The following is a 12,700-nucleotide window of genomic DNA, read 5'->3' as shown; positions in this document are numbered from 1 at the left end:
CCTGCTGCAGTGAAGCAATGCATGCATGATCCACACCGCATCTGTTGCAGCTGGCAATAGGGATTGGGGAGGGATGGTGGAGAGGCATGCTGTGATATATTAACTCTTCTCCTGGTTGGCAATTGTCCTTTCTTTGCAGGCAACCCACCTGGCCATGCTAAAAAAGCTCTGAAGCAGCGGTTCCTCAAGCTGCTGCCCTGCTGCCGCCAGCCCAAATCCATCCCCTCACTCAGTGAAAGCAAGTGACACTTTGTGCCTCTCTCTGTGTTGTTTCTTGTGCAGCGACCTCATTGCTCTCAGCACTGGGAAAATGAGGGGATTCCTTCCATGTAAACAATTTAAAATACTGACATTCCACTTTTTTTCTCACAGCAGATGTCAACCTTATAGTGGGTTATGAAAAAAAGCATGACAAATGTGTGGAAATAGGCAGGGAATGGAAGAGACCAAAATCCAGACTCTCCACCTTAAGGCATTCATTCTGAGAACTACTTTGTGGATACATTAGAACTGGTGACAGCTACTTTTCTCTGCAGCCTTCTATCCGGATAAATAAGGAAAAGAAGACCAGGTTCTTCCTAGGGCACTGGCCAATTGGTGCCTTGGGATGAAGTGGCGGATCTTTGCATTTGCCAGTCTCAAAGTCATATCAGGCAAATCTATTATCATAACACTACATCTGACAGAGGGATAGGCATTTGCTGAAGGATCATAATTACAGGGTTGTCTGTCCCATGATTAAGAACAGTGGCTGCGGGGTAATGACAAGAGTCTCTACTGATCCTTATTATCTAGCTGTATATGAAATGAATTCCTGGCTTCGAGATAAACTTTGCATTGTGTGAATGCCACAGCAATGCACTCTGGGAAGACCTTGCCATTCAGGGAAAACTCTGACACATATTGACTTGCTGCTAAGGAATGTAGTCTGGTCCTCACCTGCAGCAAATGAGCAAGTAGAATCCTGAGGTGAACGATGGTGTGCCGGTTTTGAATGTTTCCCCACATTAAGAAAACAAACTCCCTTCAAATGAAAACCAAGTGCATCAAAAAGTTCTACTGTGCTAACTTCTTAACTTTATGTTGGGAAGCATTTAGAAATTTGATTCCCCACCTGGAGAAGGAAATGGTACCTCATCACCATCTCAGATTGCTGCATGTCCTGGCCTGAGTCACACAATGAAAAAGGAGACAGCCCACAGCAGAAAAAGCAAAAGATAGTAACCCCAACACTCAGACAACTAGAAAGCAAAGCTCCTGGCTCTTGACATTCTCTATGCTACGTGATGGACAGTTGCTTGTCTATAACATATATTCAGTAGCAGTAGCCTTTCTTAAAGGTCTTAACTGTTTAGTAGGTATGCTTCTATTTTTATTAAGGATGTAATTATACTCAGCATCACCTCCCTTCTGGCAGGGCTATTTATACTGTAATTCTGCATAAACACAGAAAAGATACAGAATGTACTGCATATCCAATTCAGCTTCCTTCTGAATTGCAAAGATACGCTTAATTCCAAAGAGTAGCCATGTTAGTGTGCAGAGGCAAATTGAACAGGAATCTAGTGGTACCTTAAAGACCAACAACATTCATTCCAATGTAGCTGTTGTGAATTAGACTCATTTCATCTGATATGCTTGAAATGTATGTTTGAAAGTTGAATGGGCAGTGCCTAGTGAAAATAGAGAAGTTGCTAAATAAGTTTTCCATTCTCAGGACAACCACTTTGGTGCCCTGGATAGATTGTTGTGCCTCCCCCTACTGGCAAAATGCTAAATTTAAGTATGTTGAGTAGTTTAAAAAAAACAGCTGATAATAAAGACAAGAAACCACTCCAAATTTAGCTTTTCTTGGTACAGATGTTTTATTTTGAGTATAGAGTATACAACCTGTCTGTTTGGTATCTCATCAATATATCATAGGAGAAAAATCAGAGAGTTGGCTCCTCACACAGACCACATTTGAATATATGCAAGGATTCTTAAACTAGGCAGTCAGTTAATACAAAGTGCAGGAAGCTAACTTCCCGTGCAGAGTGACCCCTCTCATTTTTCTGATTTGATTTCAAAGGCACTCAGTTTGGGGTAGGTGATCCACCTTCTGCTATAACATGGGACAGAGACATAAGTAAAAGCAAAAAGAGGGATGTGTTGACCAGAAGTGGAGGTATGCCATTGGATTTTGACAGGGGGTTGGTGTATTGCTCATTAGTGCAGCCTGGCCTTCCATGGATTCTAGGACCTAGGTCGGAAGTGCTGGGCAATTTTGTCTTGGGTGGACCTGCATTCCCTGCTGCACAAAAGGCCAGCTGACAAAATGCAGCTTAGCCCAGACTGGAGGAGCTCTGGGGCTGGGGCGTGATTCAATAGCTGGAGCCTCCTTCTGTGCTACAGCTGAAAGGAAGAGCTTGGCCTTCAGCTCCCCCAGGCCTCAGATGTGGAAGAAAGGGGGTTGAGCTTACCTTGGTCCTTCTCCTCTTGTCAAGGCGCTCCCTTGGCTTTCCCTCCAGCCCGCTCTCTCTGCCAACATTGGGAAGGGAGCAGTCCCAGTCACCTCCTCCTGGACCTGTGGCTTCAAGGGTTTAAATAAGTGTTCACAGCCTTTGCATGCCCCACAAGCCAGTCAGCCCTCAAGGTTCCTCCTGCATTTCTTCAGCTGGAGTTTTGCCCTAACAATTTATGCTGGTAAGATGTCCTTCCAACTTATGCTTCATCTTTTGGGCACATTGGACCACAGTTGAGCTCAGAGGGCATGGCCCCCATTGGCCAGCTGAGCTGCAGAGAGGGATTTGACCCTATTGCACTTGGCAGGCATGGTCCTGCTGCCAGATGTGCCATGGGTTGGATTCCACTAAAGGACATTGGAGACAGGGAAAGGCTTGCTGTCTGATCTGGGACACTCAGTCATAGAAACATAGAATCATGGAGTTGGAAGGGACTTTCAGAGTCACTTAGTCCAACCCCCTGCATCATGCAGGAAATTCACAAATACCCCCCTCCCCCGACACACCCTGTGACCCCTGCTCCAGAAATGGCAAAAAACCTCCAGGATCCCTAACCAAACTGGCCTGGAGAAAAATTTCTGATTGACCCCAAAGTGGCAATCAGCATTTCCCTGGACATGTAAGATAGGCCCATGAGAACTAAGAACTGATGCAAGACTTCCTGCCCTCCTGCCTTTCAAGATCTGTCTAATCAAAGTCATCGAAGGGTTCCTATGAGAGGGTTTATATTCCACAGAGATTCAGATTTTTAATGTCTGTAGTTCATTTCCTCTCACTGATGGGGAAGAGTGTGTCTGTAGTTCCAACAAGAACTGCCTCTGCCTTGGTTGCTTATTCTCTGATGGTGGCAATTGACTGTCTTGATTATTGTAAATGAACCTATTACTATAGGATCCCCCCCCTGCCCTATTTAGCAACTAATGGGCTGAATGTTTCTTGATTACTAGAAATCTCTTTCCCTTGCCTTTGGAAAGCGGGTAGCAGTTTGAATATGGACGCTAAGAGTCAATTTTCTGCTAATACCAAACTTAATAAAACTGAAGCAGTTAGGAATTTATGGAGGGAATGGTGATTGTGCTGCCTGGGGGAAGTGGGGAGCATATAACATTGGGCATTTGCTTCCCATTTGGATTAATTTCTGTCCCAGATCCTTATTATAAACTAGCTCTGGTCTTCTGTTTCTATTCTAACCCAATCAAAAATGCTTTTCTTCTCTTTTATCCTGTACAACATGAGGAGAGAGCCATTTTGGTGTAGTGATTAAGAGTGGTGGACTCTTATCTGAAAAACTGGGTTTGTTTCCCCACTCCTCTAAGTGAAGCCAGCTGGGTGACTTTGGGCTATTCACAGCTCTTTCAGAGCTCTCTCAGCCCCTAAAACTGTACAACATTAAGAACTAGAACTTGTGGCTGCCATACAATCTAAAAATCTCCTGGCTATTATACACACAATACCATATTCTCTCTCTCTCTATCTATCGTACAGCGTGAGGTCAACAGACATTCCAAAAGCAGGGGCTTTGACTGATTACGCCAGGGGTCTAGATCTCCTGTAGAACAAAAGGAGACTAGTAAGGCATTAGCTCTCTGGTTGCAATTATATTGTGACCCCAATAGATTGATAAGAAGCATAATTGTGTGCACATATAAACTATGTGTGCTTGTATTAGGGAAAACATTGAGCAAATTCCACTCAAGTTTTAGCTGAATAGGAAAAGTTGACTTCTGCCAGTGCAGAGATAGAAGCAAATTTCTCTTAGAGAGGAAAGTGATGAAGCTGGGGGATGAAAGTGGAGTAGGGGGTAGGGTTTGTATGTGCCGTATTTCTGAGGCATTTCCTCTTCTTGCAGACAGTGTAGAGGATGAATTTGAACTTTCCACCGTTTGTCACCGGCCCGAGGGCCTGGACCAACTGCAGGAGCAAACCAAATTCACCCGCAAGGAACTGCAGGTCTTGTACAGGGGCTTCAAAAATGTGAGTTTGGGGGAAAATCCAGCTGGAATACATATAAACCTATGGAGCTTCATATCCTTTTTTTTAATCTCTAGGCTTTTGGGGTGGTGGGGGAAAAGAGAAAGTATGCTGGTTGTTTTTCCCAGTGTTACAGAGGTCCTTTATAAATCTATGTTTTAACTTTTTTATGTTTATGGGTCCTGATATGTATCATCTTTATAATACTGTAGCATTGTGAATTTTGTTAAATGGTATTAGTACTGTAACAAAGTTAAGACCTATGGTCAATACATCACAATAAAATCTACAATCTACTCTTATAAATCTACACCTTGCATTTTTGTACACCTTTCCCCTTTGGTAACTTGCTGATTACCTATGTTACTACTGTGCTGGCCCTCATGTGACCAAGGAGAGGTGCTGCAAACAAGGTAATCTTAGGCGAAGTCCTGGAAGCTCCTCCCTTTCCTTGGGATCAAAGACCAAGTACCATGTTGCTCACCTGGGTAGCCTGACACTGCTATGTCTCCAGAGACCACTGCCACACACCACCCAAGCCCACCGTCCCAATTTTGGGAAATACCATTTCCTATGGCACTGGATTTGTTTGTTCAGTATTTGCTGATGGAGCAGTACTGTATGCCTTTAAACCACCCAATTCCTCCTCAGATGGTTATCTCGTAGCACCAATATAAGACTTTCCTCACCATGCAGGTGCTCAGCACAGGGACTAAAGCTTCCCCTGAGCCTGTTTTTAGATGCTGAGAAGGCTTTTGACAGGCTGACAATAATAAAATGCAACAAAATGGGATCACAGTATGTGAACAACGAAGGAAAAGACAACTGCTTTAATATGGCTTCTGTATATGCAAATAGCCACTCAGAATATACTATACATTTTCCAACATGTATTGGTACATTTTTGTAAACATTCAAACAGGAATTCTTTTTTAAAAATTATTTTTGGTTTAACAATTTACTGAGTATTCATAAAATGTAGAGTATAAGTTGAAACAGTACAATACGGTGTCATAATGCCAAAATTATAATAACAAAACATTGTGCTCACTTTGGTCACACATATACTAAAATTGAAACAATACAGAGAAGATTAGCATGGCCCCTGCACAAGGATGACACACAATAACAAAACACTGATAAATAAGAAATCATTCAAAAATACAGTGGTGATTTAAATCATAGATCAGGGGTGTTGACAGCACCAAGCTAGAGTGCCGGCACAAGGCCAGGGCCCCAAGCATGGCACCTCTCTCTGCCCCTGCCTGGTGCACTCCTCCTCCCCCAACCCTCTCCCCCAGTGAGGGTGAGCTCAGCAGCAGCAGTGCAATCTACACAGTGCCCCCCCCCCCCGCTGACTGCCATAGCTCTGCCTCCTGCACTGCCTCTGTGCTTCAAGCACAGAGGCAGCGTGGGAGGTGGAGCTATGGCAGTCAGCAGCAGGGTGCACTGTGCAAAACATGCCACCACTGACCGAGCTCATACATTTCCTGTGCCAGGGGCGAGGGTGGGTGGAAGGGAGGGTTGAAACTGGCACCCTCTCCCCCGGGTTGTACTCCAGGCAGCTGCCTAATGGATGTGCCAGCCGTGGGTGTTGAATTCATTTGTTATGAGGGCCGGATCTGACATAAATGAGACCTTGTCAGGCTGGGCCACAGGGTGTTTTTTGGGCAGGAACACACAGGAACGCAGTTCTGGCTGGCTTGGCATCAGGGGTGTGGCCTAATATGCAAAGTAATTCCTGTTGGACTTTTTCTACAAAAAAGCCTTATGTGAAACAATGGTGACATCAGTGGGTGTGGCCTAATATGCAAATAAGTTCCTGTTGGGCTTTTTCTACCAAAAAAGCCCTGCTGGGCCATATGTGTCATAAAATGCAATGCCAGATAGCAGAGATGTAAACTTTATAAAGAGCACAGACAAACACTAAATTAGGGGAGGGACGGTGGCTCAGTGGTAGAGCATCTGCTTGGGAAGCAGAAGGTCCCAGGTTCAATCCCTGGCATCTCCAAAAAAGGGTCCAGGCAAATAGGTGTGAAAAACCTCAGCTTGAGACCCTGGAGAGCCGCTGCCAGTCTGAGAAGACAATACTGACTTTGATGGACCAAGGGTCTGATTCAGTATAAGGCAGCTTCATATGTTCAAATATTTTTTTAAACAAAATTAAAATATGCTTAAAACATTAGCATTCTTGCAATATTTTGTTTATATAACAGTCTTTGATAACTGACACCACTTACTCTGAATTACTGTTTCAAAATCTGGAGACTATGTATGCGCTGTAGCAGTCTTGAGTATGCTGTTCAGAGGTGTTGTTCAGGTGTGTATCTGTAAGCTGCAAGCCTACTTCCATTAGTTGAAGCATATTTGCCACAATCTTTGTTTCTAAAATTCTATCCTAAGACAGAGGAAATCAACAATTGTTGAGATTACCAAATATTTAGTGTATCAATTATATCAGGAATATCATATTTTGATAAATTTTCCATTATGGGAAACCAAATTACCTCAGATTAGATGAGAATGCTTGAGAGGTAAAATACATTAAGTTGTCAGTGAGTTTGCCCATAATATAAAGGTCCCACAGCTTTTTATGCCATAGTGATAAGTCTGAGGTTGTTTTATGTTTTCAGCATAAAACTAAAGTTGATTTTGCTGCATACAGAAGAATTTCAGATCTAAATGAAAGGCAGGAATCAGTTTTCCAACCATTGAGGAAGTAATGGTCTGGATTAGGTAGAATTTCAATACCAGTTATGGCTTGCATTTGCTTAAGAACTTGTTCCCAGAAGGATTGAATATAAGAGCAGGAAAGCCAGCCATGTAAATAATCTCCAAGCTTTCCACATTTCTTCCAACAAAAGGGGCTTACTGAATTAGAGATATGAGCCAATTTTTGCGGGGTTAAGTACCAGATTGACTTAAAAACTTGAAGTTTCACTGATAATATTTTTGAATTAAATGCAGGCAAAGCTCTATATATTCTGTCATTATTAACTCTCTTTCAATATACAAACAGGTATTCTATCAATTTTGTACATTTTCTACATAAATGACACCAATTACTTATGGACTATAATGACAGCACATACTTATCAAACTGTATTTCATTTGTTTTGGAAGCATCTTAATTCCCACTGTGTGTGGGATTGGACTTTAGATAAGTTTTTGGACTGCATCCCCTTTGTCACAGCTTTGTTTGTTTTGGAAGTATCTTAGTTGGACTGCGTCTCCTTTGTTTTGTTATTACTACAGTATGTGCAATCATTATAGTTCATAAGTACTTGGCATTTCTGTAGGAAATGTACTAAATTGATAGAATATCTGTCTGAATATTTACAAAAATGTACCAATACATGTTTGAAATTTTATAGTATATTCTTAGTGGTTATTTGTATAAGTATAAGCCATATATCACAGTGGTTGTTTTTTCCTTAATTATGCAAAAATAGCAATACACATCAAAATGACAAACCACCAGGGCTTTTTTTGAGCAGGAATGCAGTTCTGGCTGGTTTGGCGCCGGGGCTTAATATACAAATGAGGTCCTGTTGAGCTTTTTCCACAAAAACCCTTATGTGTAACAATGGTGATGTCAGGGGGTGTGGCCTAATATGCAAATGAGTTCCTACTGGGCTTTTTCTACAAAGAAAGCCCTGCAAACCACATAATAAATATAACATTCAGCTGATAACCAATTATGATAGAGAGGGAGCTTGAGTCTGTTTGAAACTGCTCTTCTTCAGAAAACTCCCAAATTGTTTGCAGTCTTTCATCTGTTTATTCAAAATCTTGGATCCTCACAACAATTATTCAGAGATAAAAAAGAGTTGGGTATACATAGAATCACACCAATAACACAGGTAGAACTTGAATTCTTTCAAAGATAAGGCAGCTGTTTTCAGCTGCTCATATTTACTGCACCAAGTATGAGTCAGCAAAAAAGAAAGGTGATTCAGCACCAGACAGACTTGTCAGAATGTCTATAATGGGCACCAGGAGTACAAGGCACATCAGAACTCTCCTTGACTACATACCATATTGGTTCAACCAATGGGTATTCTAAGGTGAACTTATTTGCACTTTTCCATTTGACAGGAGTGTCCTAGTGGCATTGTTAATGAAGACAGCTTCAAGCAGATCTACTCACAGTTCTTCCCACAAGGAGGTGAGTGCTAATCCCATCTATACATCTGGTTTGGTGAGGATGGGAAACCAGGCAAGGGCAATGGTTTGAGTGCTGCTAGAAACAATGTAGGCTATAACTTGGAGGGAGTTGGCACAGTCTTCCTGCACCATTTGGTAGTTTCCCGTCACTACGCTGAGTTCCCTTTGTTGCCCAAAATAACTGTGCAATGTAGTGTGACTGGGGCATTCTGATTCATGGCACCTAAAAGCAGCCACTGCAAAAGCTCAGCTGTAGGTTTATTTTGCTGAATCCCTTCCTGCTTTCTAGTCATTTGGTAAAAGGTGCACTGTCTAGTGCTTCCTAACCACTTGATTTCATGCCCCTCTCTTCAGATTCCAGTACATATGCAACTTTTCTTTTCAACGCATTTGACACTGACCATGATGGCTCTGTCAGTTTTGAGGTAAGATTTTAAAAAATTAATTGAAATGTTTTCTGGGGTACAGAGTCTAGAGCTGCAGAATCATCAGGACTGAACATAGAATGCAGACACATATGCAGCACACTTACAGACAATTGACTGAAGTGCCAAATTTCCCATACAAATTTGTCTCTTTTATTTGCTGTCTCTGCTCCCAGGCTGAGATCCCCCTCCTGTGATAATCTCCCCCAGACAGTGAAGCTCCTCTTCCCCATCACCCCTTGCCAGCATTGTTCTAACTGGTCTCCCAGCTGTCAGTTAGGTTCTATCTGCTTGGGAGCCTCTTTAGGCTCTCTTGCTGATAAAAGGTACCCCTCCCACCAGTGAGCTTAAATACAGGGTTGCAGCTGTTTCCTTCTAACCCCTTCTCCCACATCAGCCCATCAGGAGCCTCCCTGCTACAGACTGTTCCCCTCTCTAGAAGGGATCTGGAGGGTTCCCCCAATCCTATCTGGTCTTCTACATTTCAGGAGAAAAAGTCAGCATTCAGATGCATCCACCCTGCATTGTGTACTGCCATGAAGGAATAAAGCTTCAGGGCTAAATACCACTTGGTCAGTTGGGGGGTTGTCTCTTCCGAATGTTTCGGGTATTGCAGCGGAGTGCAATCAGATTAATGTAAAAGGGGCACCCCACTGATAATGTCAGAGGGCCTCTACAGCCAGGGTTTCCCTCTCAACCACTGTGTACCACCATTTCCATTTGCTAAGTTTAAGGCTCAGAAATAGGACAGGGTGTGCTTTGTCCCCTAGTCCTTGTGATATTACCATCCCCAATTCCACTCAAAGCATCAGTTTCTAGTATAATGGTTGGGTGGAATCCAGGATCTGCAACACTAGGTCTTGTGATAGAGCAGCAAGTGCTGCTGGGGTCCATGCTACCTTGTTTGGTTGACCCTTTTGGATCAGCTCAGTTAGGGGTCAGGATACAGTAGCAGAGTAAGAAATGAACCTACAGTATTATATTGCCAACCCCAGGAACTTCTGAACCCTCTTTTTTGTACTTGACAGCTTCCAGACAATCAGGGCATGTACTTTATGGGGGTGTACCTTTCCTGCCCCCACAAGGAACCCAAAATATTTCATACTTGCATGAGTTACACAACAATTTGTTGGACTGGCTGTGAGTTCCACCTCCTATAGCTGCTTGAGTACAGCTTGCCGGTATTGTAAGTGCTTGCTCCAAAAAGTGCTTAGCTAAAAATCATAACATCATCAATATATATGACAGCAAACTATTCCAGTCAAGGGGGCTTCACAGACTACAGACACAAGCAGGCCCAACCACCGGTGCTATGGGTGGGGTTCTTGTACTAATTCCAGAGCATGCACTCAACAATCCCTCTGAATCATTCTACTTGTCTGTTGGTCTGGGCATGGTACACTAAGACTTGAATGGGTGTAATCTGCAACATTTCCTGCATTTCTTGGAAAACTTGACCTGCAAGGTTAGGCCCTTGGTCAGGAATAATAAGGTGGAACACAGCCTCCAAAATATCACTAAAATATGGGCGTGCCCTCCCCTGCTGATTGTTCTTGTGAGCCTACTGGGTCAATGCCTATCCTTTCAAAGGAGGTTGTTGTGATTGGCATGAGCACCAACTTGCCCCATTTAGAACCACTAGCCTAAGTCTTCTGGCGCTCTGGACTTGAGGCACAGTAGTGCTGCACAAGCTTCTAGATTCAGCTATGGTAGAACAGCCACCTGCATTTGCAACTGCTGTCTCTGTACTGTAAGGGTGACCCAGTGGGCAGGGTAAGTTTTCACATCTCTGTGGATGTACTGAAGTCAATTCCACCCTATGTTGTCCTTCCCCCTTCAATATTGCAACAGGATTTGTCTATTATGGCCTGGACCACCCTTCCATCCATTGCAGCCTAGAAAACATCCCTCACTACTGGACTGCCTACCTGTGTGGCCAACCAAGCTTCAGCCAAGGAACAATTCATGTGGCAGCATTCCCACTTGATATGCCTTCTTTGGCCACAGGCATAAAAAGCAATGCTTCAGCTCTGTGCTTCAGTGTCACCCCCACATGCACTGTTACCTACTATGAGTGGAAGCCCCGGGGGAGTGTCAGTCAGCCACTTTTACAGCATCATGGGGCATCACCTTCTGGTAGTTTGGGTGTTCTTTCTGCTCCATGGCCCTCTTTGTCTCACCTCCATCACCTCTTACCCTGAGTTCTCACTCAGTGGTGCTCAGACTTTGGCTGCAGTCATCTCTATCAACATGATTGCCTACTCTAGCATCTTTGGATCATGGCACAGCAGCCAGTTTTTTGCTGCAGCTATATACAGAGGAATATAGTGCTCTAGCGTTATATGCTCCATGATCTGATCCACTGACCATATGGCCAGCTTAATCCAGCACATACAATTAGTTTTGTCTTGTTACCCAAGGGATGGGGGTGCATTCAGTCACTGAACAGGAATTCTTTTCGCTGCCTCTGATACACTTCTTCTGAGATTGTGAGACTACTGAGAATCACAGATTTTACTTTACCTTTGTCAGCTACGTCTTAGGTGGCAAGAGGCACGGTGAGGCAGTGTCAGGAACATAGTGCATTGTGCCTTATCCCAGCACTAGCTACTTGTTCAAAGGTGTTTTGGGTAGGCTTCAGGATTGTTGTTGGACCCCATCTTGCTGATACAAGAATACAGTATTTGCCAGGGGTTCTCACCTGCTGGGCCAACTGGCTGTAGGTCTCCCCCTGGGAGAGCACCAGTATGTATTGTCTCTGCTGCCACTGGGGCTGCTTGCCTGAGCGGTTGAGCTTGTTCCCACCACTGTTGGGTTGCAATCACACACATAAAATCCACTTGAAAAGTGCACTGAAAGTGGATTGAAAGTGCATTATTTAGTGTGTGTGATCATAGCCTTGGGGTCCTTCCTGCTGCATTTGGGAGGAATGGTGGCTCAGTGGCAGAGCATCTGCTTGGTAAGCAGAAGGTTCCAGGTTCAATCCCCAGCATCCAACTAAAAAAAAAGGGTCCAGGCAAGTAGGCATGAAAAACCTCAGCTTGAGACCCTGGAGAGCTGGTGCCAGTCTGAGTAGACAATACTGACTTTGATGGACAAAGGGTCTGATTCAGTATTAGGCAGCTTCTTATGTTCATATCTTTAACAGCCTCTTCAGGGTTGCTGCTGCTGCTGCAGCAAGACAGCCTATTCTTGGATGTGCAGATGACACTGCACCTACAAGGCTGTGGCCCACAGCTCTCTAACCAGCTCCATAGCCCCGATGTCTATCAGGTTCCTCAGCAGGAGACCAGGGAGGGCCTTCTACTGGTTGCCACCACTAGGGTTGCCAAGTCCAATTCAAGAAATATCTGGGGATTTTGGGGGTGGAGCCAGGAGACATTGGGGGTGGAGCCATAAGTAAAGTTGTGACAAGCACAATTGAACTCTGAAGGGAGTTCTGGCCGTCACATTTAAAGGAACCACACACCTTTTAAATGCCTTCCCTACATTAGAAATAATGAAGCATAGGGGCACCTTCTTTCGGGGCTCATAGAATTGGATCCCCTGGTCCAATATTTTTGAATCTTGGAAAGCATTTTGAGGAGTCAATAGATGCTATGCTGAAAATTTGGTGCATCTACCTAGAAAAAC

General features: G+C 43.7%; 1 protein-coding gene and 1 pseudogene across 7 annotated transcripts in view; both read left to right on the top strand.

Moving 5' to 3' along the window:
- The window catches only part of KCNIP2 (potassium voltage-gated channel interacting protein 2), a 184,709-nt gene that overhangs the window by 164,633 nt on the left and 7,376 nt on the right, over positions 1 to 12,700 (top strand). For 5 of the 7 annotated variants that reach the window (XM_060241819.1, XM_060241816.1, XM_060241817.1 and 2 more), the window contains exons 2-4: positions 4,354 to 4,478; positions 8,574 to 8,643; positions 8,997 to 9,067. In XM_060241819.1, coding sequence (XP_060097802.1) covers positions 4,354 to 4,478; positions 8,574 to 8,643; positions 8,997 to 9,067 — 266 coding nt within the window. Of the gene's footprint in view, positions 1 to 139; positions 243 to 4,353; positions 4,479 to 8,573; positions 8,644 to 8,996; positions 9,068 to 12,700 lie in introns of all 7 variants that reach the window. The other 2 variants (XM_060241814.1, XM_060241815.1) reach the window with 1 other exon arrangement.
- LOC132574529 (U6 spliceosomal RNA) lies at positions 5,517 to 5,631 on the top strand (annotated as a pseudogene).

Source organism: Heteronotia binoei, chromosome 6 (genome assembly GCF_032191835.1).
Source record: "Heteronotia binoei isolate CCM8104 ecotype False Entrance Well chromosome 6, APGP_CSIRO_Hbin_v1, whole genome shotgun sequence".
Classification (NCBI taxonomy): Eukaryota; Metazoa; Chordata; class Lepidosauria; order Squamata; family Gekkonidae; genus Heteronotia; species Heteronotia binoei.
This window is presented reverse-complemented; position numbering and strand designations above follow the sequence as displayed.